The 24,476-nt window shown below is 40.8% G+C and overlaps 1 protein-coding gene across 3 annotated transcripts in view; it reads left to right on the top strand.

The window, feature by feature from the left end:
- Positions 1-24,476, top strand: part of MBOAT2 (membrane bound O-acyltransferase domain containing 2) — a 176,051-nt gene that overhangs the window by 103,331 nt on the left and 48,244 nt on the right. For all 3 annotated transcript variants that reach the window (XM_054023482.1, XM_054023485.1, XM_054023483.1), the window contains 2 exons: positions 13,841-13,936; positions 18,691-18,746. In XM_054023482.1, coding sequence (XP_053879457.1) covers positions 13,841-13,936; positions 18,691-18,746 — 152 coding nt within the window. The remainder of the gene's footprint in view (positions 1-13,840; positions 13,937-18,690; positions 18,747-24,476) is intronic.

Genomic DNA, 24,476 nt, shown 5'->3' with positions numbered 1-24,476 from the left:
GAAGTGACAGTGGTGTTGGGGTACCTCTGGAGCCAGGGTGAAGTGACAGTGGGGTTGGGAGACTCTCTTGGGAATTGGGGAGTGAAGTGACTGTCAGTGAGGTTGGGAAAGTCTCTCTGGTGGTGCAGTGAGTTCCTGGGGCCCATCATTGTGGTGCTGCTTCTCTTTCCACCCCACCTCATCTCTGTTGCTCCCTGCCCCACATACAGACACTTTAAATGCTGCTCACTGGTGCTGCACACACCCATGTTTGTTGTTATGACTCCTGGGAGCACATCCCATTGTTGTTTGTCCTGCGAGTCTTTCCCAGTGAATTGTGGAAGAACTTGTATGTCCTTGTGAGTACACAGGGAAACTATGGGGAAAGTATTGGAGAACCATCAGCACTCAGTGGGCTGTTTACCAGCCTATGTGAAAGAAGCACTGGGTTTTACCCTACAGCCCCAGATGAGCCAGCTAATTAAAGGGAGAGGGATTAGGGGCAACACCTGAGTAAAAACCCGAGTTAACTCTGCAGTGAATATATATGCTTACTGATGAATTTCTAAAGAAGTTAAATGTTGCTTTGAATCATTAAGTGCGTACTTGGGTTTAATGTGTGATGCTTGTGTGACTATGGGTGTGTCTACACTGCAAACCACCCCACCCCACAAAACAAGCTGCAGAGCTCATGAATACAGATGGGCTTGTCTACACTTACATTTTATAGCGCTCTAACTTGCTGGTTCAGGGGGGTGAAAAAAACCCCCCTGCGTGCAGCAAGTCTGAGCGCTTTAAAGCGCTAGAGTAAACAGGCTCTGAGCACTGGGAGCCATGCTCCCAGTACTTGGAGCTAATCCCCTCGTGGAGGTGGGTTACCAGGAGCACTGGGAGCTCTCTCCCAGCGCTTGCATGTGACCACACTCACACTTCAAAGCACTGCCGCGGGAGGCTCACAGGGCTTGCACTATAGCACTACAGCATTAAAAATAGCCATGCAGATGTTCCCGCTCAGGCTGGAGCTTGGTCTTTTGAAGCTTGGGGTGGGGAAAGGGTGTTACAAAGCCCAAGCTCTGGACTAAGCGGGTATAGCTACATGGCTATTTTATTGCCGTAGCGTGAATCTGAGGTTGTAGACATGGGCTCTGAGACTCGTTGTTGTTGGTGGTTTTTTTTGCAGTATAAACAAGCCCTGTAAGCCAGGGGTCCCCAACGCGGTGCCCGTGGGCACCATGGCGCCCGCCGGGGCGTCTAAGTGCGCCTGCGTACTGGCCAGTGGACAAACATTCGCCGAAATGCTGCCGAGAAGCAGCGTCATCCAGAGGCGTTGCCGCCGAAATGCCTCTGATTTTCGGCGGCATTTCGGCAGCGACACCTCTGGATGTTGCCGCTTGTTGGTGGCATTTCAGCGCATGCTCGTCCACCGCCACGGTCCTCCGTGGCTCGTTGTCTGGCACCCGCCAGACGGAAAAGGTTGGGGACCACTGCGCCACATGATTTTCATTGTCATATTGGTCTTGATGGGGAAATTGATAAGGGCTTGCTACATTAAATATAGGAATGAAAAATGTTTGTGTTCTTTCCTTATTTTGTTTCTCAACTATATACGGGGGAGGGGGAACGGTTGGCCCTGCCTACTTATGCTTCCACAGACTTTTCTTATTCTTCCTCTGAAAATGAGTAGGGCTCCTACTGACCACAAACCACTGTTTTGTCAGAGGCTCACCATCGAGTTATTCCACTCTGATCCTCACCAGTTCCTGTGTGGAATCTTTCAAATCTGCACACTTAGCCAATTGATGCTTTTTCTTCTGTCTCAGAAAAAAAAAATGTTATGATATAGGAAGGGGCTTCCTCAAAATGAAACTTGTTCTGTCAGGGATTGGTAGTGTCATTTAAGACCAGTTTGCAGGATGGAGTCACTGACGGTTTTCTTCTGTCTCAGTGTAATAACCTGGCTAAGAGGCTGAGACAGCTCACTTCCTATGACTCAGGCCTGGTCTACACTTCGAGTTTAGGTCGACTTTAGCAGCATTAAATCAAATTAAGCCTGGACACGTTCACACGACGAAGCCCTTTCTTTCGACTTAAAGGGCCCTTTAAACCGGTTTCTTTACACCACCTTCGACGAGGGGATTAGCGATAAAATCGGCCTTTGCGGGTTGGAATTGGGGTAGTGTGGACGGAATTCGACGTTATTGGCCTCCGTGAGCTATCCCACAGTGCTTCATTGTGACCGCTCTGGACAGCACTCTCAACTCAGATGCACTGACCAGGTAGACAGGAAAAGACCCGCGAACGTTTGAATTTCATTTCCTGTTTGCCCAGCGTGGAGAGCACAGGTAACCACGCAGAGCTCATCAGCACAGGTAACCATGATGGAGTCCCAGGATCGCAAAAGAGCTCCAGCATGGACCGAACGGGAGGTACGGGATCTGCTCGCCATATGGGGAGATGAATCAGTGCTAGCTGAACTACGTAGCAGTAAAAGAAATGGCAAAGTATTGGAAAAGGTCTCCAAGGCCATGAAGGACCGAGGCCATAACAGGGACACACAGCAGTGCCACGTGAAAATTAAGGAGTTACGGCAAGCCTACCACAAAGCCAGAGAAGCAAATGGAAGCAAAAAAGGCGCGAATCTATTGTCTGCCGTTGCTCTGACGGAGGGGGAGGGGCCTGACGACATGTACCCAGAACCTCCTGTGACACTGTTTTGCATCATTCGGGCATTGGGATCTCAACCCAGAATTCCAATGGGCGGCGGAGACTGCGGGAACTGTGGGATAGCTACCCATAGTGCAATGCTCCGGAAGTCGACGCTAGCCTCGGTACTGTGGACGCGGTCCGCCGACTAGAGCACTTAGAGCATTTTATGTGGGGACACACACAATCGGCTGTATACAACCGATTTCTATAAAACCGGCTTCTATTAATTCGACCTAATTTCGTAGTGTAGACATACCCTAAGTGTGGCTCCATACTTGCCCAGCATAGCTTGATATTCCTATAACGCAGACATCTCCCTAGAATAGAGAATATTTTGTCTCTGCAAATATGCAGTTTAAAGGAAAATGTAACTGTGTTAATGTGACGTTATTGACATAAACTGGGACCGTATAGATCATTGTTGCAACCAAGCTCCTGTAGTGGCACCCAAATCTTGTGTAAAGGGGGTCAAATGGGGTGTCTAGGACAAGGTTATGGTTTACTGGTTATGATTGTGCTGTCTGTGTGTGTATCAGTTTTGTGGTTGAAGTTATGAGTGTTGGCTCTATACTGTCTGTATGGCAAACTTATGCTATGCTTCTGGGTGACATCCCAGACAAGCTGAGATTAGCTCTGCCTAGCCTGCTTGATGGCCCATTAAGGACCATCAGCTATACAATGGACCCATTGAGAGAAGGCAGGTACGCCTTGTAACTCAGCAAAGTATGCAGGGACTGGCCCATGTGACTCCAGACTCCATTTTGCTGTAATTTTCCACAGTAAGAACAAAGAGGTGTTCTTACACCTGGAAAAGACTATATAAGGCTGATGCCTCATCTCCATCTGGTCTTCAATCCTGCTTCTTACCTCTGGAGGAACTTTGCTACAAACTGAAGCTCTGAACAAAGGACTGAATGACCCATCCCAGCTGGGGATGTATTCCAGAGACTTGATTTGAACCTGCAGTTTATTCCATCGCTGCTGCAAGCCTGAACCAAGAACTTTGCCATTACTGTATATAATTGATTCCATTTAACCAATTCTAACTCTCATCTCTATCTTTTTCCTTTTATGAATAAACCTTTAGATTTTAGATTCTAAAGGATTGGCAGCAGCGTGATTTGTGGGTAAGATCTGATTTGTATATTGACCTGAGTCTGGGGCTTGGTCCTTTGGGATCAGGAGAACTTTTTTCTTTTACTGGGGTATTGGTTTTCATAACCATTTGTCCCCATAACGTGTGGCACTGGTGGTAATACTGGGAAACTGGAGTGTCTAAGGAGATTGCTTGTGAGACTTGCGGTTAGCCAGTGGGATGAGACCGAAGTCCTCCTAGTCTGGCTGGTTTGGTTTGCCTTAGAGGTGGAGAAACCCCAGCCTGGGGCTGTAACTGCCCTGTTTGAGCAATTTGTCCTGAATTGGCACTCTCAGTTGGGTTCCGCCAGAACCGCATTGTCACAGTTAACACAAGTTGTACAGATATGTATGTATTAAAAGAATACATCAGTTAACATTCATAAATAACAGAGGAGCTAAGTGGTGCATGTGAATGTTTCAGATTTTAAGTAGCTCTGACCTTCCATCTTGTAACTTCCATTTTGCAGTATGTGGGATGTCTTTTAATCTTTTCACTTCCCTCAATGCACTTTTCTGGCCACAAACCCACTCAACCTCAGCAGGTCAAATTCCACACATTTCGCAGCTGCTGCCCTCCTCCACACATGCAAAAAATGTTTCTCCTGTTGCCTGAAGTTGAATTCCAGCTGACTTCATCCTTGGCTTTTGGTAAACTTTCTCCCTCACTCCTAACATTGCAGCAGCACTCTCCCTCTGTCCCAAAAGGGCTGCTGTGTATCTGTGTAGAGGGTGTGGGTAGTACTAGAATTCAGGAGTGGAGTCAGCTGGGATTCCTATTCAAGCAGCAGGAGAGAGACTCCCAGCCTGAGTCAGAAAAAGGCAACAGCTGTGATAAGTGGAATGTGTCTGGGTGTGAACGTGGGTGTGTGTCCAGAGCACAGTGAGGAGCAGGTGAAGGAAAAGTATCAGCTCGTTTTGACTTTAGTGCTACAGGATGGTACTTGCTAAAATGATTTTGGCTTTTTAATGTTAACGCTTGATTTTGGTGGAGTTTTGCTATCAAAGAATTTATTCCATTATATTTATATAAGATATTATGGCATGTTGGGCCAAAATTATGTTTAAAAATTAATTTTGCTACTCTTTACTCATACATCTTTTTGATATTGTGCCCCACACCAGTTTTAGATTAGATTTTCCAAGTCAGTAGGGATGATAGAGCTTTGATACTTTTTTAAAAATGCTATCTTTATGCAAGCATGGTGTCATCTTTGTAGGTAAGGTAGGGTGTACATAATGTATTTTGTATTACGTTTTTTAATTCCTGCAGAATAAGTATTTTCTGTTTTGTTTTTCGTTGACCAATATACTGAGGTCCCAAAAGGAGAGGGCTAATTTATCTGACTTGCTCTCCAGCTGTGCAGTGTTCCTCAACCCTCTGCTAGTTTGCAATGGAGAATGTTCCTGGGTAACTATTTGATTACTACAGTCTTCTGTGTGTGCCACTCAAATGTCATGTGACTAAAGAAAAGGGAGAATAAAGCACTTGGCTGTGACAGTGCTGGTGGTGCCGCATCAGTAGGTAGGCAGATACTGTAGGTACACATATGTGTGAGCGAAATTCTAGGATTATTTCACACACCAGTCTAGGAGCAAATTTTTGTGAATTACAAAATGGCAGGTTCAGGTTCTCCATTATGATACTTCACCTCCTTTGGAACAGTTAAAAACATCTGCTATTCAAAGGCAATCTCTGAAGTCAACAGAGAATAATGTCTCAGAAATGCTACACATTGTAAAATGAATACGGGATTTTTTTTGTGTGTGTAGGGTGATTACTGCCGAAGTACTAAAATACTGCAATTATTATTTTTTAAAAATTCTAAGATCAAATTTTATGCTAATATAGGCATGGCTGTTTGTTATCTATATTTCAAGTGATCTCAGAGATAAGGGTTATATTTATACATAGTAATGTTTTAATTAATAAGCTTTTTTTGTTGCTGTTCTGAACCTTGGAAAAAGCCTTATACAGCTCACTTCTTGTATTTGGGACATCCGATGTTGGTTTTTGGCATATTTTGCTCTAAAAAGTTGGCTCTTTTATAATTTGTCAGTTCAAACAACTTTTCTGAGAAAACCAAAGAGATCCTAGAGTGCTGGGAAGTTAATCAGTAGGAATTATAATTAGCATAAAATACTGTAAAAAGAAGAACAGGAGTACTTGTGGCACCTTAGAGACTAACAAATTTATTAGAGCATAAGCTTTCGTGGACTACAGCCCACTTCTTCGGATGCTCTGAAACTTGTCATAAAATACTGTGCACATCATAGTACACCTCTGATCTCTACATGACTTACAAAGATGAACATAGGCGACGTGTAATGGAGGCTGAGGGAGGCTAAGCCTCCCCAAACCTTGTGCTTCTGGGGGTAGGGGCAGTGGTGGATTTGAGGCCCCCAGAAAAATCTCCCCCCGGCTACAGCCTCAGGACTAGAGGAGCTCGGAGCACAGAACTTTTCTGGTCTCGGGGCTGCAGTAGCGGTCAGGGGGGAAGGAGCGAGTGGGGGTTGGGTCTCGGGGGGAGGGAGAGGCAGAATGGGGTGGAATAGGGCAGGGCCATGGGGAAGGGCGGGGCAGGGCCGTGGGTGGAATGGGGGCAGTGCTGCAGGGTAAGGGTCAGAATGGGGTGGTGGGGCCATGGTCAGGGCTGCAGGCAGAAGAGGCAGAATGCGGGGAGGGGCTCCAGGCTCGGAGCTCCAGCCAGGGCCGAGAGCTTCACCGCAGTCCTGGCCAAGGCTGAGAGTTCGACCCTGACTGAGACTGATCTCTCAGCCCTCTGCCCCCCCAACCCCAGCCAGGGCCATGTTGGGGAGGGGCCGAGCTCTCAGCCGCCCTCCACCACCCTGGCTGGGGCCACGATGCGGGGCTGAGAGCAGAGGCCTCGGGTGGGGCCCTCGACCAGAAGAGGCGGGGCCTCAGCTGGAAGAGGTGGGGCAGGCGCTAGCCTCCTCAAGGGGAAGCTTCACCCGCTGCCTATGAAGATTAATATTTTCTTCAATTCAGAGACTGATCAATTGAAGCACAAAGAGGGTTGTGATTTGCCTGAGATCGTAAGTTCTTTTCTTGACTTTGCTGATTCACTTTGCTTTCCAGAATTCTTGTTCCCCGCTTCAGTGGCTACAGTTGCTGCAATATTGTATCCGTGGTAGGACTCATGGCATTTTTAAAGGTGTCTCCCAGAAGTGCAGCCAGCATTGGTTGGTGCTAGTTGACTCATGGCATGAAAACAAAATATTAGTCAAAATTATAAATATTTATTGGAATATGTATTGATTTATACTTGAAGACTGTCATTACAGTTTAGGGTGAGTAATGACAAATTATTGATTGTCTTGAGCACATAGGGTGTTTTCTCCTTTAGGTACGGTGAAGACAAATATGTGACATAAAGTACTCAAAACATTTTTCACATATCTTTTATTAATAATCTGAACCATGAAATTTAGTTATGATAAATAGAATTAACACAATTCATGTGTATGCATATTACTACATATTCAGTTCTACCCTTGGAGACAAGAATTTGTTTTCTAATAAATGTGCATTGGCACACACAGTAGAAGAGGCAACAGCATTTTGGGCACTGAAGTGGAGCATCAGGGGTACTGGCATGAGCAAATTATGCTGAGGCTATTCAGCCACATTTTCTAAAAAAATCAAAACAATTTCACATTACACTGTGGTAGAGGCTGCCTTTTGAAGTAGAATAACTTAATATACATAAAAAGAAATTAAGATTCATGCTGTTGCCTTTATATAACAGAAGAAAGGGATCTTAACACAGAGATGTGAAATCCATTTTCAAATACAAATTCTGTAGAACTATGCCTACCATTGTTCAGGCAGAATATTATACAGTTGTCCTGCCATTACACAAAATATGTAGCCACCGCTAATCCCTACAAGAAAAGTAAGTTACTTAGTTGCAATGTTTTTACTTTAGTAGAGCTCAGGTGCCCTGATTGGGTTTGGAGCCCCATTTTGCTAGGTGCTGTCCATAGACATAGATGTGGTCCTTGCCCTGAAGAATGTACAATCAAAGAAGGTGAGCAATACATGAAGAGTGGTGGAAGAGCAGGAATCCCACAAGTTGTTCATAATTTACATATATATTTTTATAAAGCAAAAGAACATACGTATGACACTTGTGTGTGTTTTGATTGTATCACCCTTCCTTACCATTTTTATGTCACTAGGCTTTTCTCTTCTGGGCAGGGACCATGCCTTTTGCCTCCTCATCAGTTTTACTTTGTCAGGTGCTGTTCAGATGGTGAGGAAAGAAGAAACACACCTGTGCTCTATAGCATCACATTGACCAAGAAGCCCAAATCTCAAAATATAGCAGCACCTCCCCTAATCCTTCTTCTGCACAGACAGGATATTTTGTCTCAGGGGGGTCAGTGTTTCATCCAGGTTAAAACAGATAGATTTTTCATAGCCTGGAATATGAACAGGGAAAATTAATAAAACCGGGCTATTAAATAAAAAAAGGTAATATATCTAGAACTGTGTGGGAACTGGAATTTTTGTTTTGCTGGGAATTCTGTGATTTTGAAATTTTTTTATTCCAGATAAAAACAAAAGAAAAAATTTGAAACTTTCTGCAAAATGAAATTTTTGAAAAACCTTTATTTGGGGTCAATTGAAACATTATATTTTGTTAATATCAAAACATTTTCTGATTTTGACTTTATTTTATATAACTTACATTATAAAATAAATTTCAAAACTGTATGATCCATGAAAGAAAAATTACAAATAACAAAGCGTGAGTGAAATTCTGGTCCCATTAAAGTCCATGGCAAAACTATTTACTTCAGTTGGGCTAGGATTTCACTGAAAATATTTATTAAAAATATCAGTTCTTCATTCCTTTCTGTTTGCTAAAGGATTTTCCACGTCTCCTTTAACCCTAAAGTATGCTCTTCATTGCATCAGTGATTCTCCAGGGTGCACAAGAGCTACCAGTGTTAATGTAGTTCTGCCTGATGAGGTGTGACATATGCCTTTTTAGCGAATACAAAGGAAAAGTTGAATGGAAAAATATGCATAGATTTCTGTTCAGGTGGCCAGAAACAATGAAAGAAAAAATCATGTCATTTGAAAGGATTGGAGCTTTTTTGTGGAAAGGTCTGTAGATCAAAAACTCAGATATTTTTTCAACCAATGTAACTACTTGGCAAATGAATTATTAACAAGCAATGATATCATAGTGCATTACGTATGTGTAGCAGTGAGAAAGGAAGTCTTAGTTTCTTTTCTAGTCTCTGTAAAATTAGTTGCCTTGATCATCAACTAATGTGTAGTAGAGTATTGCTGAGGATTACAGATTGTCCAAAGTTTATGCTTTTAAAAATTTTGTAATAATGCAATTTTAAAACTTTGGATGGTGTATTTACTTGATAACCTGTTCAGTGCTTTGGGAAATATAAACTTTGGAAAGCACTAAAACCTAATATGAGAGACTAGTACAAAAATATCAGCAAACTTTAAATATACTGTTGCACATGTCAATCCTGTCTTTGCTTTACTGTGCTTTATGATTGGAACTTCATCCGGACTAGATTGACTAATATTTGTGGATGCACTCAGTTAACAGATAACCTGGTTTTATCTTGACAAAAAAGTATTGTGAAATAATCCTAGATGTGTTTGCCCAGATATGTTCTAAATGAATATGCCTCTTAACTGTTTATTATAAAAGACTTAATTTGTAGAATTGCTGAATAAGTAGTCACATGCCAGTTGTTTGTTTTTTTTTTTTTTTTTGAAGTTTTATCTGTAAAATAAATATTGACTTTGCCTTCTGGTAGCCCACATTTAGAGTGAATTACTGCTATAATTCTAAAATGGAAAACATAATTCAATTCCTAGTGGTTATAAATGAGAAGATAATTTCTAATTCCAAGTAGGGTTGCCAACTTTCTAATCGCACAAAACCGAACACCCTTGCCCAGCCCCTTCTTCAAGGCCCCGCCCCATTCACTCCATCCCCCCTGCCTCCATCACTCGCTCATTTTCACCGGGCTGGGGAGGGTTCCTTTTCAACTGGGTGTTCTGGTGCTGGGGGAGGTGGGAGGGAGGGGGAGGAGTTGATCGGCAGGGGCTGTAGGTGCATGGGAGCAGGGGGGGGAGGGGGAGGGAAGGGAGCTTGGCTGTTGGTGGGTGCTAAGCACCAGCTAATTTTTTTCCGTGGGTGCTCCATCCCTGGAGTACCCACGGAGTTGGCGCTTATGGTTATATATATATATATATATATATTTTAGCTACTAAGAAAGATAATGCTGCTTTGTACTTATACAGCACTTTTTGTCTTCAAAGTGATCTATTAAGCCTCAATTAAGTGACATGACATCCTTCTTAATGAGCCAATTTATAGGGACAGTTCCGATTTTGGGGCCTTTTTCTTATATAGGCACCTATTGCTCCCCACCACCTGTCCCAATTTTTCACACTTGCTATCTGGTCATCCTAACCAGAAAGTTCAAGACTATCACCATGTTTCCCTCAGTGCAGTTTTAACTAGCTCACTAGAGTTTGGGCCACTTCCTCATGTACAGTGATCAGATACTATGATGCAACTTTCTGATTGTTTGAATTCTTATGCAAGTCCATTTTAGAGCAGCTTTATTTTAACAACTTAAAAGCCAGTATCAGAAATGTTTTTCACACATTAGCTAAATTAGCTGTTTAGATCTGTCCAGAAATTTACCATCCTCAGCCCAAAGTCCCACTTATAACAATTGGCTTACTACAAAACTTACAAGCTAACCATAAGATCAGATTTCCTGACAAACAATTTTTCTTAATTAATTATGTATTCAGGACTGACCTTAAAGAGAGAGAAGTGAAGGGACAGGTGGTAATGAACTACAGGTGATTTTTCTTAAAGCATCCAGCAAAGAGTATATGCAAAAGTCTTCCCTTATTGATGCTATTAAGTGTTACTCTGTGCCAAATAATTTTATTTTTACGTATTGTAGCCTTTTATTATATTTAATGTTAATTATACTCCAGTGGATTCTGCTGTGGCAGCTACAGTCTCAAGTTCAACGAAGTTATCTCTGTTCTAGATCTAGAGCCTATAGGAATGCATGAAACCATAGGCAAATAACATACAATTACAACAGCATTTATCTTTTACTAGTTTTATTAAAGTTCCAACAAAGTTATAAATGTCACAGCATATACAAATCCTAAAGATAAGTACAATGTACCAGTTATACCTACAGACGTATTCACGTCCTCCTAGATGGTGTTAGTCTGTTGTGTCTCTCATGGATTGAGCATCAATACGGGAGTGGTTCCTGCTGGAGTTTCCCATAGAAAGCTCAATTTTCCTGGACTGGGCGCCTTTTTTATACTGTCAGTCTGTCTATACCTACATTCTGCGCATGTACATGGAAGTGTCAACCTCTCTTTCTTATTGGTCTGTGTCCCTTAAAAACGCAAGTGACGCCGAATTCTATAGGCTGTGTAGGTCCTCGTTGACAAACCACCTTTATCTCACAGTTAAGGCACATGTTAGAGACAAGATTTGTTGTTGCAGCATTTTATAATTTAAATTTAACTTTCCCAGCTACATTTTCACGATATTACCAGTTGGTACTACTTTTCCCATAATTTTTCGGGTTATTTCTCGGTCATTAATTTACGCCATCATTTCTTGTCTCCAAGGTCTAAAATAGCTAAGGTAAAGTCTTGCAGGCCTCAGCCCACAGTTTCTTGTGTTTCAGCTTGTCTTACTCATATCTACTACATAATTCCTCTAAATATAGATCAATCTTATTCTTTTATAATCCTATAAATCAACTTTAATTAACAACCAATGAATATATATGTCATAACATATTGATTAATTATAACATCACACAATAAATGGATAAACTAAAATCATTAGCTACAATATGCTTCCTCTTAACTACATGACATATGTTTAAATTTTGGTATATGCAGCCAGCCTTAAATACTAGATAGTGCTTAATTTTATAAAAATCTATATATGGTTTAAATACTTCTGTCATGTTGTTACCTATTTGTTTTAAGTCAATTAACTGGTCTCTTCATACCATTTATTATCTTAGTTCAGGAGTAGGTAAACGATGGCCCGCGGGCTGCATCCAGCCCATCAGACGTTTTAATCTGGCCCTTGAGCCTCTCCCGGGGAGCAGGGTCAGGGGCTTGCCCAGCTCCATGCATGCTGTGGCTCCGCGCGGCTCCCGGAAGCAGCGGCATGTCCAGCTCCTACATGTAGGGACAGCGAGGGGGCTTTGCATGCTGCCCCAGCCCAAAGCGCTGCCCCCGTGGAACCACGGCCAACGGGAGCTGCAGGGGCAGCGCTTGCAGATGGGTCAGTGTGCAGCGCTGCCTGGCCAGTGCTGCGCCTCCATGGAAGAGCTGGAGAGGGGACGGGGCAGTGCGCAGAGCCACCTGGCTGCGCCTCCGCGTAGGAGCCAGAGGGGGGGTATGTCATTGCTTCTGGGAGCTGCTTGAGATAAGCGCCATCCAGAGCCTGCACCCCTGACCTCCTCCCATGCCCCAACCCCCTGCCCCAGCCCTGATCCCCCTCCTGCCCTCCGAACCCCTTGGTCTCAGCCTGGAGCACCCTCCTGCACACCAAACCCCTCATCCCCAGACCTCTATGTCTATCCAGAACCTGTGTCACAGCCTACAGCCTTGATCTTGCAAACATTTATGTGCATGCTTAACTTTACTACTGTGATTAGTTCCATTGTAACAATGGGACTACTCATGGTAGTGAAATATATTCTTAAGTATTTGAAGCATCAAGGTTTAAGATTGTAAGCTGTTGGTGGTACTCCTGAGGGCATTCTCCACCAAAAAAAATAAAATTCTGTGCCAAAAAAATTAAAATTCTGAGCACAATATTTTAAAATTCTGCAAATTTTATTTGTCAAATAAATGTGGAGACTCCAGCATGGCACTGGGGAGCACAGGCCATACTGCAGAGAGGTGGGAGATCACTGTGCAGCTCCCCCCCCAACCCTACTATAAAAATTGTTCCAATGCCTCTGGATACAATATGTCAACATTTGTGTAAAATGTGTTTGTTATACATCTATGGTTTCTTATATCTCAATTCTAATTTGAGACATAAATGCACTGTTTTTCAATAAATGCACTAATGTGCTTGTTTAAAACAGAAGTTAATTGCCAGTTTTATTCCCTGCTAGAACAGCTGCAGTGGATGTACAGTGCTCAGATTTTGAGTGTAGTAGAATATCAGGGTTGGAAGGGACCTCAGGAGGTCATCTGGTCCAACCCCCTGCTCAAAGCAGGACCAATTCCCAACTAAATCATCCCAGCCACGGCTTTGTCAAGCCTGACCGTAAAAACCTCTAAGGAAGGAGATTCCACCACCTCCCTAGGTAACCCATTCCAGTGCTTCACCACCCTCCTAGTGAAAAAGTTTTTCCTAATATCCAACCTAAACCTCCCCAACTGCAACTTGAGACCATTACTCCTTGTTCTGTCTCACTGAGGAGTTTAATATGTGAGTTAACAGAATATTTGTGTATCAATTTCTGTTGTTAAACTTTAAGGGAGATGAAAAGGATAAATGTTGTTGACTGGATTCTTTCCATTGTTATAGCACTTGCAGATTTTATAACAGCAGTTTGAATTATGGTTGCATGTATGTATATGAATGTACACACACTCTGAATAAATTGCCACAATAGATGCTTTCTGTGGTATGTTTTTCACACCTATGGAAAATGAACCAATGTTTGTCCTAGGATAGCAATTTTTTAATGGTATTGTGGGACTATATATATAGAATTTGGGTGCATTAAAACTTGAAATTGTGTAATACTTGCCAAAAATGTATGTAAAATTAATCTACTTAACTGCCCTGCCATAATAGATAAAATGTTACTGTTTTTAGTCCAAACACAAACTGCTAGTGACTTGGAACATTGGAGCAATATGTTTTCATTGATTGATAGCCTTTTTGGAGTAACTAAATAAAATATAATTGTTTTTCCTTTTCAGATATTGCTTTGTTTTTGCTTTGGGATACCTCACTATGTGCCAAATTACTAGAGTCTATATCTTTGATTATGGACAATATTCTGCTGATTTTTCTGGGTAAGAAAAAATTATATACTCCATTTCCCCCACACCCCAACAACAACATATAGTAGAGCTTGTCTAATGTAATACTGTATTTATTCTAATAGTAAATTGTTGGATGATAGAACAACTTGAATTTCAGTTACTAAGTTTCTGTCACTACCTGCAATATTTTGGGCAGCAAAATAATCCAGTAAGTGGTTTTACAGCAAATCTAATTTTGCAAGGCACAAATTTAAAAAGCACTAATTCAACAGTATTTAGATACTAATTTAACTTAAAAGTGAAAGTTTAGAAGTCAATAGCATTGAAGGCCATATTCCCTAGTGGAGCCCTGGATTGGGACTCAGGAGATGTGGGTTCTGCTCCTGGTTCTGTTGGTAGTCTCTTGGGTGACCTTGAGCAAGCCACTTCCCTGCTGCGTGACTCAGTTTCCCCATCTGAGAATTGGGATTATGACACTGGCCTCCTTTAATTGCTTTGAGATGTACTGCTGAAAAGCACTATATAAGAGCTAGTTGATATTATTTATTATGCTATTTTTCTTCCCAGACTTCTGGATTTGAAGTCAGAAAGCAAAAGGGAGCACACAGTGTATTAATATTAAAAAATTCTGTTAGGAAATATAGAATTTATACTAAATAGTTCAAATAGTGCCATTTGCCCACCGTGTATAAATAACTTCCTTCGGGTATATAAGTGCTCATCCAAAGCTCATTGAACTCAATGAAAGCCTCCCATGGAAGTCAATGGGTTTAGGATCAAATCCATACAGTACTGGTTTGGGAATACTAGTGGAATCTGAAAAGTGACAAGCATTTTTGGCATAATTTGAATTATTTACAGTAGCTTCTGATTAAAATGTGAAAACTTATCAAGAGCTTCCAGTAGTATATGAAATGTTGTATCCTGTATTCTGCTATGATAACTGTTGGAATTTGAAGCACATTGATTTCAAACTCAACATTTTACTGAGTTTTACCAGAATCACAAACTTATATAGTTTAACATATGTTTTCTGGGAACTTGTAAGTTGGTGGAATTTTCCATCAGAAAAACACAGAGGTAGATAGCACGTCTTTTATTTCAAGAAATAGTACTAAAACAAAAAATGAAAAGAAGTTATCATAAGCAGAACAGGAAACAAAACTTTGCAGCTTGGGGTCCACCCTAATCCAATGATTCTGAATGTGGAGCCTGATCTTCTCAAAGGCATCCTCCTCTTAAGTAACCAATTTATAGAACGTCCATGAGTATTTTGTGGAAACTGAATTGAGACCCCTTGTTCACCAGTGAGTGTCTCGGTACTCTGTCGTGTGAATTTTACAGACTGAGAAATAAGATTTTGGGGTGCTAAAGCAAAAGATCTGTCTCAGCGTTGAGAGTGGCAAAGACAAAGACTGTTTCTTGGGAGGAAAGATTGAGGTTTTTACAGCGTTCTTCCTCCTTATCAGATCTATGATATCCTGTTGGTGTCTGTTTTGCATAGAATCTTCTGCCAGATCAATGGTTGTAGGTATCACAGAAGATGAGAGTGAGAGGGACTTGTATTTGGCAAGACATGGCTGAAAGAATTCTTAGTAGAAGACTGATTGAAATGTTAATCATTATGAGGGGAAGTAGAAACAAAAAGATGATCAAGAATGGGATCTAGTGATATATCTATGGAGCTTTTGTAGGGGGCTACTGCTAGAGTCATCCAATTTAAGGCAGAGAAGGGACCAGTATATCATATAGAAACTGTTGAGTTAGTTTCCAAAGAAGCAGTCTCGCAATAATAGGTGTTTTTTCCCCTTAAAGTCCCAGCTCCTAGTGAAAGGTAATTATACGATAATCTTAGTTTACCTTTTTTAAGACTGAAAGCTTCTAGCTCTCATGACTGTGGAGAAAAGCTTAAAAATATGAATTCTAAAGGCTTACAAACTTGAAGGCAAATGTAAAATTTATTGTATTTCAGATCTTATTATTTTAAAGACAGGCTTATAACTTTGGGGGATCTGACTTGTGTTATGAATGCTCGGGGTTGGCAATACTGAGTTCACGTACGGGCAAAACGTACCTAAGCCATTGGTTAGATGCAGTCCCATAATTTTTTCTTGCCATCAATTTTTTAGTCTCCAAAGCAGATGTTGATATTACTTGGTACAACTAATAAGAGTCTCAAATAGAGTTTGAAGTGTGATAGAACAGAATAGGCCAAATTTATTCCAGATTTAACTCCACTGAAATCAGTGAATTTATATCAGAAATTAATTTAGGCCCAGTATATTTAGTTGAAACAAGTGGAAATTCCACTTGTAGTTGGACATAGGCCCAGATGTATTGTACTCTGGGTCTTTTAAAAATATGTAATTAATAGAAGGGAATTGCCCAGTCCAATTATTTCTTCCAGCTTTTACTTAACTCAGGTGGTGCTTTCCTGTTCCTATGCAATTATTGTATTTTGTCACTTGGAGGCCAGGGACTTTAACCAATTGCTCATATTCCTGTTCTGTAAACTGTTACCTTTTGTGTGTGTGTCTCTCTGTGTGTGAATTTCCAACCCTGTTCTAGCTGCACAGACTTTTAAAAAAAGTAATAAAAAAATCATACACAGTAAACACTTTGACCAACTAAAACACAAAAATTACTGGCAGGGCTACACAGTGATGGATAAGGCCAATAAACTGAAGACTAAGCTGCTTCAAACAGGGGCACAATTCTGTAAAAAGTGGAACAGGCAGTTGCAGGAAAATGCCCATATATATTGCAACATTAATTTGACATGTGGTTTACCTTCCAGACTCTTAGTTGTTTGGAAATTGGTGGCATAATCATGTAGGCATCTAGCTATCATACTAGCTGGGCATACTAGAAATGCTCAGTAGATATTCAATACCAACGGAATACACTATAAGAAAAATGCTACAGTTCGGAACACACAACGCAGATTAAAAAATACTATAAACTGGCCATAATGTAGAAGCTGAGTAGGCTATTGTATTACTAAGATTGTGACTGTATATTAAATCTTAAGTCATCATGACCTAAGCAGCAGCTAACTTCACATTCCTACTGCTCTTTGGAAGGGCATTCCTGGGCATATAACACCTAAAGTCAAATCATTCATGTATATAAATAGAGAAGGAATAATCACGAGTAGTGCTTTAACTCTGAATTTCCTCAGTTTGTAATGTTTGGTTTAGTGACAGCTGCAACATCTCTGTAACTTGCTTTTTTAAACCTGTAACGGTATGTCTACACTGCAGTCCGAGGTGTGTTTGCGGAAGCCTGTGCTGCTACACTGCTATTTTTGGCTGTGCTAATGTGAGTAAAGCTAGTGTGGACATGTGTACTAATGCTGCAGTTACACCTTGAACTGCAGTGTGGACATACCCTAAATTATCAATCTGTACTTTCAACTGTAACTCTATATCAATGTAGTATTTTTGTCTTGGAATAAATAAAAGGATAAATAAGCAAAGTAAAAACAAAACAAAAATAAAGCAACAGAGGGTCCTGTGGCACCTTTGAGACTAACAGAAGTACTGGGAGCATAAGCTTTCGTGGGTAAGAACCTCACTTCTTCAGATAAGCTTTTCGTGGGTAAGAACCTCACTTCTTCTTGGCATCTGAAGAAGTGAGGTTCTTACCCACTAAAGCTTATGCTCCCAGTACTTCTGTTAGTCTCAAAGGTGCCACAGGACCCTCTGTTGCTTTTTACAGATTCAGACTAACACGGCTACCCCTCTGATACAAAACAAAAATAGTAAGGATAAGGTCAAGAACAGCATAGTTTGTCACATGCCTGCAATGTGACTTCAGAAATCACATCAGCATGAACTATAGCAAACTTCTTTAGTAATGTGATCATCTGTGAAAGTGTAGAACTAGCTGTTGTAAACTGAGAGGTATGTATATTAATACATACGTCCGCCTTTCCGTAATAATTTTCTAAACATTAGACACCCATACAAATGAAAGGTGGTTTATTAAGTTAAAAGTTCCAGCTGCTTGTATTTTCTTTCGAATATGGGAGGAAAAGCTTTACAACTAGTCAATATTATGTATTTACAGTAAAATCTTTATACAAAAAAATTAAATGTACAAAGATATCCTTAGATAGTCAAAATAACTCTGCTTCATATCTTGTTACTTTTTTATTACATCCAAATAAATTACTTCAATTTTTCAAAGTTAGTTACATATTATTAAAAAAGATGTTTTTGTTGTGAATATGTGCCCAAATTAATTCTTGAGATTTGCTGCCCTGGGTTTTGATTTCAGCTGAGCTTCTTAAGTGGGTTATAGCCTTATATTCACTTCAGGGATTGCTCTTGTCTTATGCATACTGCTGCTGTTGCTGATTTATAACAAAGAAATAGTCTTCTGTGCCCTTTGCCCCTTACTCCTCCCTCTTAAAATAAATAAATAACATACACACACACACACCGTGAATTTATATTTTCTTCAGTTAAATTTCTGGAAACTTTCTCTTATTTATTTAAACATTTAGGACCCAATTCAGCAAAATGTATGCATTGCTTTACCAAACTGCTTAAATCCTGGACAGTTATAGATCTTGGCTCTTCGGTGGACTGACCTGCTGTATGTAAGGAATATTTTCTCCTCGCTGTGTAAACATAAGACCAAGATCTAAGCTTCAGCGGTTAGACATTTTGTCCTCTTCCAGTGGGGATTGCTAGTTTAACCTATTCCCAATTTTAAATGTGAAATTAAAACATGGATATGCTTATTTAAAATATCTTTATTTTTTTCCCTTGTAACAGCCCCATGATGATAATTACACAGAAGATCACTAGTCTGGCTTATGAGATTCATGATGGTAAGACTTTTTGAACTGCATTTTTTTACTTTACTTCTTCACAATGTATTTTTTATAATTTCCCTTCAGTTTATTTTTTCAGAAAATTAAACTATGAGTTTGTGCTGTGAATTTTATTATCCCACTACACTTTTTTTTGTGGGGGGGGGATGGGGGGAAGCTTGCACAGAATGCAAGCTCTGAAAACAAGTCTTATTGTTCAGAAGATACCACAGGTCACCAAAAGATTGGCCTGCCATCCTCTCCGCCTCTTTTGGGCTGGGGCATGGATCTTTAATGAGTTAGCAAAACAGAATCTCCAAATTCAGAGATCAGCATTGGATTCACAAATTGGTAGAACAGGTACTAGTTGCTGTGACTTTACATGACATAAATACCACTTTTACTAAAAAGGGAATGAGTAGAGAAGAAAGACAATACTTTTTTCTTCTTTTCCTAAATTTGTTCTTTGCTATGTTTAATTTATCTTGTATAAGACTGTGAATTTTAATGTTTATTGGATATAATATGAACATAACTATAATATGTCAATTGTATATTACAAACATGTTTAGGCATGAACAAAGAAGCTTCATAGTTGTATATATGTCTTAAATGGCTAGAGAAAAGTTGACAGGAGGTAAATTGTCCCAGTGTGTGACAATATATAGAAGTGAGTCTTAAGGGTGGGACTGAAAGAAATGATTGGTATAGGTTATTTTATGAGCTAGTTTGATTTCTTGGTCACTTTGAGAAGTAAGAATGATAGTGTGGACCATGAAAAAGACTGACAATGTGCCTTCCACAAAAACGACTTTAATCAATTTTAAAATGCTTAGAGACAAGATTAAATATTATTGAAAGGATGACTTCTGGGATTATAGCCACAAGCGGCTGGGGTAAGGTACTTGTTCCATTGAAACAGGTTTAAGAAACTTACCTGTTCCATTGAAACAGGTTTAAGAAACTTCTGATCCACTGTTTTTAAAAGCCTTGTTTGTGTAAAATGAACTGAAATTGTGGCTAGACAATCCTCTGTTATTTCAGCTGTTGTGCATTGTATTTTTTGTATAGCACTGAAGTATGCTTGAATAAGCTCTGTGATTGTTTCCCCTTGGGAAAGCTCATGAAAATGTGATGTATATCTCATGAGACTAATCCAGTGAGAGGATTTTTAAATAAATGCATTTGTTGTAAAATAATTGGGGTTTGTTTTGCAAATTATGTCAAATTTTCCAACTGTCTATAATGGTGTCCTCCAGTCTCTGTTGTCTGGCTCCATTTTATTTTATTTTATTGAATTGTAGAATATCAGGCTACAGGAATTAAATGTTATTGCTTCAACCCCCTAGATTCGCATGTCTCTTTACGTGCATAAGGATGGGCCTCTACTCTAAGTATCTTGCAATCTATGTTGAACACAGCTAATGTTGACAATGTAGGAGGGAGAAGAAATAATGACAATGACTGACGGGGCCTATCTCCAGTTAGTTCTGTATTTATACCTTATCAGTGTAAAGCACAAGGACTTTGCCCCTCCCATTCACTCAGTTCTAACAGCTGTCACACCTATGACTATTTCACTTCAAAGTCTCTCAGATTTCAGAGACTAATTCAAAGAGATGATTGTGTAAACTAGTGTGACAAAGTTCCTCCTCTATCTTGGTGGGTCCTGTGCTTATTGGCGGATTTTCTTGCCTCAGAGATTCACCATGTGGGTTGGGGAACAGTCCAGAGACCTTCCCCTCTGGAAGAACCCACAGTCCAGGTCAATTGGGAGGTTTGCAGGGAACCCACGCCCGCCCTCTACTCCGGGTTCCAGCCCAGGGCCCTGTGGACTGAAGCTGTCCATAGTGCCTTTGTTAACAGCTGCATGACAGCTACAACTCCCTGGGCTACTTCCCCATGGCCTCCTCCAAACACCTTCCTTATTCTCACCACAGGACCTTCCTCCTGGTATCTGATAACGCTTGTGCTCCTCAGTCCTCCAGCAGCACACACTCTCAGCTCCTTGCACCTCTTGCTCCCTGCTCCTCACACTCGCACCACAAACTGAAGTGAGCTCCTTTTAAAACCCAGGTGCCCTGATTAGCCTACCTTAATTGATTCTAGCAGCTTCTTCTTAATTGGCTCCAGGTGTCCTAATTAGCCTACCTGCCTTAACTGGTTCTAGCAGGTTCCTGATTACTCTAGTGCAGCCCCTGCTCTGGTCACTCAGGGAACAGAAAACTACTTATCCAGTGACCAGCATATTTGCCCTCTACCAGACTCCTGTACCCCACTGGTCTGGGTCTGTCACACTAGTCTTACATCTATTACAGCCCTAACAACAAGTCAGTACCTTTTTAAAATATCTATTTTAAAGATTACATTTTGAATTCCAAAATTCCACAGATTCGTTTAAGACAATTCAAGTTAAGATATTCACTGGAATTCCCCTGCATCTTAAACCCTGCTGTGTCACTCTGTCAGTGACTTTCTCTCACTCTGTCTTTGACCTCTCTTTGCTCAAAAACAGCAAAGGTAAAATTTTTAAATGGTCCCCACTGTAGCAGTATCGTGTTTGCACTGGTGTGTAGAGATTAGCTTGTCACACTTTCCTCTTCACCTTGCCTCTAAATTTTAAAATTTATAAAATAGTCAAACATTTGCTCCAGGCTGAGATATGACACAGAATATCTCAACTCACTAAACTTTCTTTCAATACCATGTTTTTATAGGGGAAAAGAGAAGTTGAGCTCTATTCAAAGTATGTACAATAGATCAGAGAGGGTGGTGGTTAGTTGGTGGGGTACATAATACAATAAACAGGAGGTACATTATACAATAAACAGGGGGTGCTGATTAAGTGTGATGGCGAGCATAAAAACTTCTCACTGAGTGTTCATTAAGGTGTACAGTTATTTGCAGTTAAATAAGTAATGTAGATACATCTGGTGAATACGTGTCACAATTATGGGGTTAGCTGTACCTTTGTCCCCTTTCTGGTCTCAGGTGAAATGTTGTGATTCTTCTGCTCTTATATTGGGACCTGTACACTATTGAGTACTATTTATCAACTGCTTATTGTGGCAGAATATACCCTACACACTTTTGTAATAATGTATGTATGTATAATAAGGTATGCCTTGTCAGGTATAATTTGAAAACTCATATTTTGCTAGCCAGTATTGTCCTGATTGAATATGTGTGGCAACACTTCCCCTGTACGATGATGTTAATGCAAGTTCCAAACCCACAGCCCTGCCCAGGCTGAAGTCAGGTCTGTCCTAAACAGAGGAAGGAATTTGTGCTTGCCTTACTTTGCATTTAAGCACTAAACAGAGTCATAAAGTGGTGGGGGGGTGGGGGGCAAAGGAAATTCAAACAGGTGAAAAAAACAGCAGGGAATATCCTTTCACATAGACTTTCTGTCTCCTGTGTCTCAGCTGGAAATGTTTTTCAAGAGTGGGACTGGAACTATAAAAGGGAGGGACAAACGCCCCAGGTACCTGCCCCACCCTCATCCATAACATTCACTATGCCTGAAGAGACAAAGGAAACAGCCTTTGGGACTCTTGGGAGAAATCCTCCTGACGTAAAGAGTTTGGTCATTAAAACTGCTGAAAGCACGTGGTGAGAAAACTTTGCTATGAATCTAATGTAGTTTAAGTAAACTACATCAGTAAACGTTTTATTGTTAAACTTGTTTTATGGTTTTATCGAATCCAGTGTATTCAAGATGAAGTGTCTCCGTAACTCCATTTGGAGTAGCAAGTTATGTGCATATTATTCCCTTAAAGGAATAACAGACTCAGTATAGTTGTGCTGTCCAAGTTTCTGAGGGAAAATCTGGGATTGGGAGTGTGTTGGGGTGATTCTGAGGTAGTCTTTAAAGCTGGTAAGAATCCAGGTGTGGCTGGCTGGCTGCAGCACACACAGACAAAGTTGGGAGTGACTTACATGCGGGAGGCTGTTTGTGAGCAGTCCAGGCTCGTGGCTACCGCAGCAAGGTTTCAGGGCAGGGGTGACACAGCTCCTCATTAGTTTGCACCTGGTATGTCACACTTATCACCCTGCAGATGCAATTGGATTTTGGCCACCTGCACTTCTTCCCTGTAGGGACCTGTGACCAATGATATTGGCCAATAACTTTCTTTAAACAAAGTATTTTTATGTAGTAGTTGGGAAAAGCAGTAGAGGGAAAAGGATTTTAAAACAAGTAACGTTAACTCTCATCTGATCTGATGCTTCACTACAATATAAGTTAGATAGGCTTTTCTTTTAAGTTATCAGAACAGAACAGAACCAGCTTCTCCTAATGAATCCAGAGCCTCCTATTTCTCTCCCAGCTTCTTGGAGAAGTCGTCATGATAGAACTTTGAATTCTGGGTTTTTGTCTTGAAATCCTGTTCCTTACCACCCGGAACCAAGGTGTCAGGCTATGGCCATCTGGTAGTATCCTGGGGATATGTCTTCCTGGCCACATTCCAATCAAGCAGAGTTCTGTACTAGAGCAGTACAAGTGCAGTTGCTGGAAGCACGGCGTGAATGTGAGTTCCAAAACACTGCATTGACCTATATGAATTGGTAGGTGACTTCCAGATTGGAAATAAAGAATAGGTAGATGGCAAGAGAATATGGTCCCAAGGAATAGTGGGAAGACATTGGAGGATTGGCAATATTTGAGTGGCACTAGCCACTCCCCCTTAGAGTGCCATATTAGTGGATGGCAAATTGTGTTAGCTCAAGCTTTAGCCTATGTCACCTCTCAAGGCAGCCAACTTGAGTTAGAAGTACCACCACCACTGAACTGGAGTTGAAGGGTTTTTGTGTGTTGAGTTATAACTCAAGTTACTTTTGCAGTGAAGACAAGCTCTTTGGGATTCTCAGTCTGGATCTGTCAGTCTGCCGCATCTTGTTCAAACTGCTTTCATTGTCCCTCCCCCCCCCCCACCACCAGGGACAGCAAGTTAGAAGCACTGTGCTACTCATTCTAGCGTTATCTCTGAACAACCCTTCAGTGTAAGTTATATGATTATTAGAAAGGGCCTCTTTCCCTAGGTACTTAGGCTCTGCTATCCTGTCATACCCTGAGGGTGAACTATCCATTCCCATGTACAGTACAGAAACATCACACCAGTGACAGAGCCAGAGACCATATTAATAATTATTAAAGAACATTGCTACATTTGTTACAATCTATATTTGCACTTTCTGTGCGCCTAATGTGCATTCTTTTAAAATGAAGACTCTGTGTGCTAATTTTGTAGGGGCATATTCTAACCTGGCTCCCATTCCATGCTTCTCTGACTTCAGTAGTATTGCATGTATTGTAAATTAGCATAGAACTTTGCACATTATGATTAAATCTTAAGCTTCATTCTGTTGCATCTTTGGTATGACACACTTCCCTATTTAAAAGTTTGAGTACCTTAGGAAACTGTGTTCCCATTCATACTTATTCTTTGCTGCTTGAGGAAGACGTCTTAGATAAACCCTGTGGTGGGTTTTTGTGCGCTTGTGACTGTATAAATGGACTGACATCACAAACACAAAAATAAGAAATCTGGCTTGTACAGTGGCACAGACCTGAGTTATATGAAATGACTTATTTCGGTAATATACAAAACAATCAATACATTCAATAAATGAATTTCAATTGTCTTTTTTGTACCAAAAGGCCCATTATGAGGGAGATATTAAAATGAAAACATTCTTCTGAGGTGGCTACAAAAAATGGCAGACATTTGATTTTTTTTAAAAGCATCT

Source organism: Malaclemys terrapin, chromosome 3 (genome assembly GCF_027887155.1).
Source record: "Malaclemys terrapin pileata isolate rMalTer1 chromosome 3, rMalTer1.hap1, whole genome shotgun sequence".
In the NCBI taxonomy this organism is placed as follows: domain Eukaryota; kingdom Metazoa; phylum Chordata; order Testudines; family Emydidae; genus Malaclemys; species Malaclemys terrapin.
This window is presented reverse-complemented; position numbering and strand designations above follow the sequence as displayed.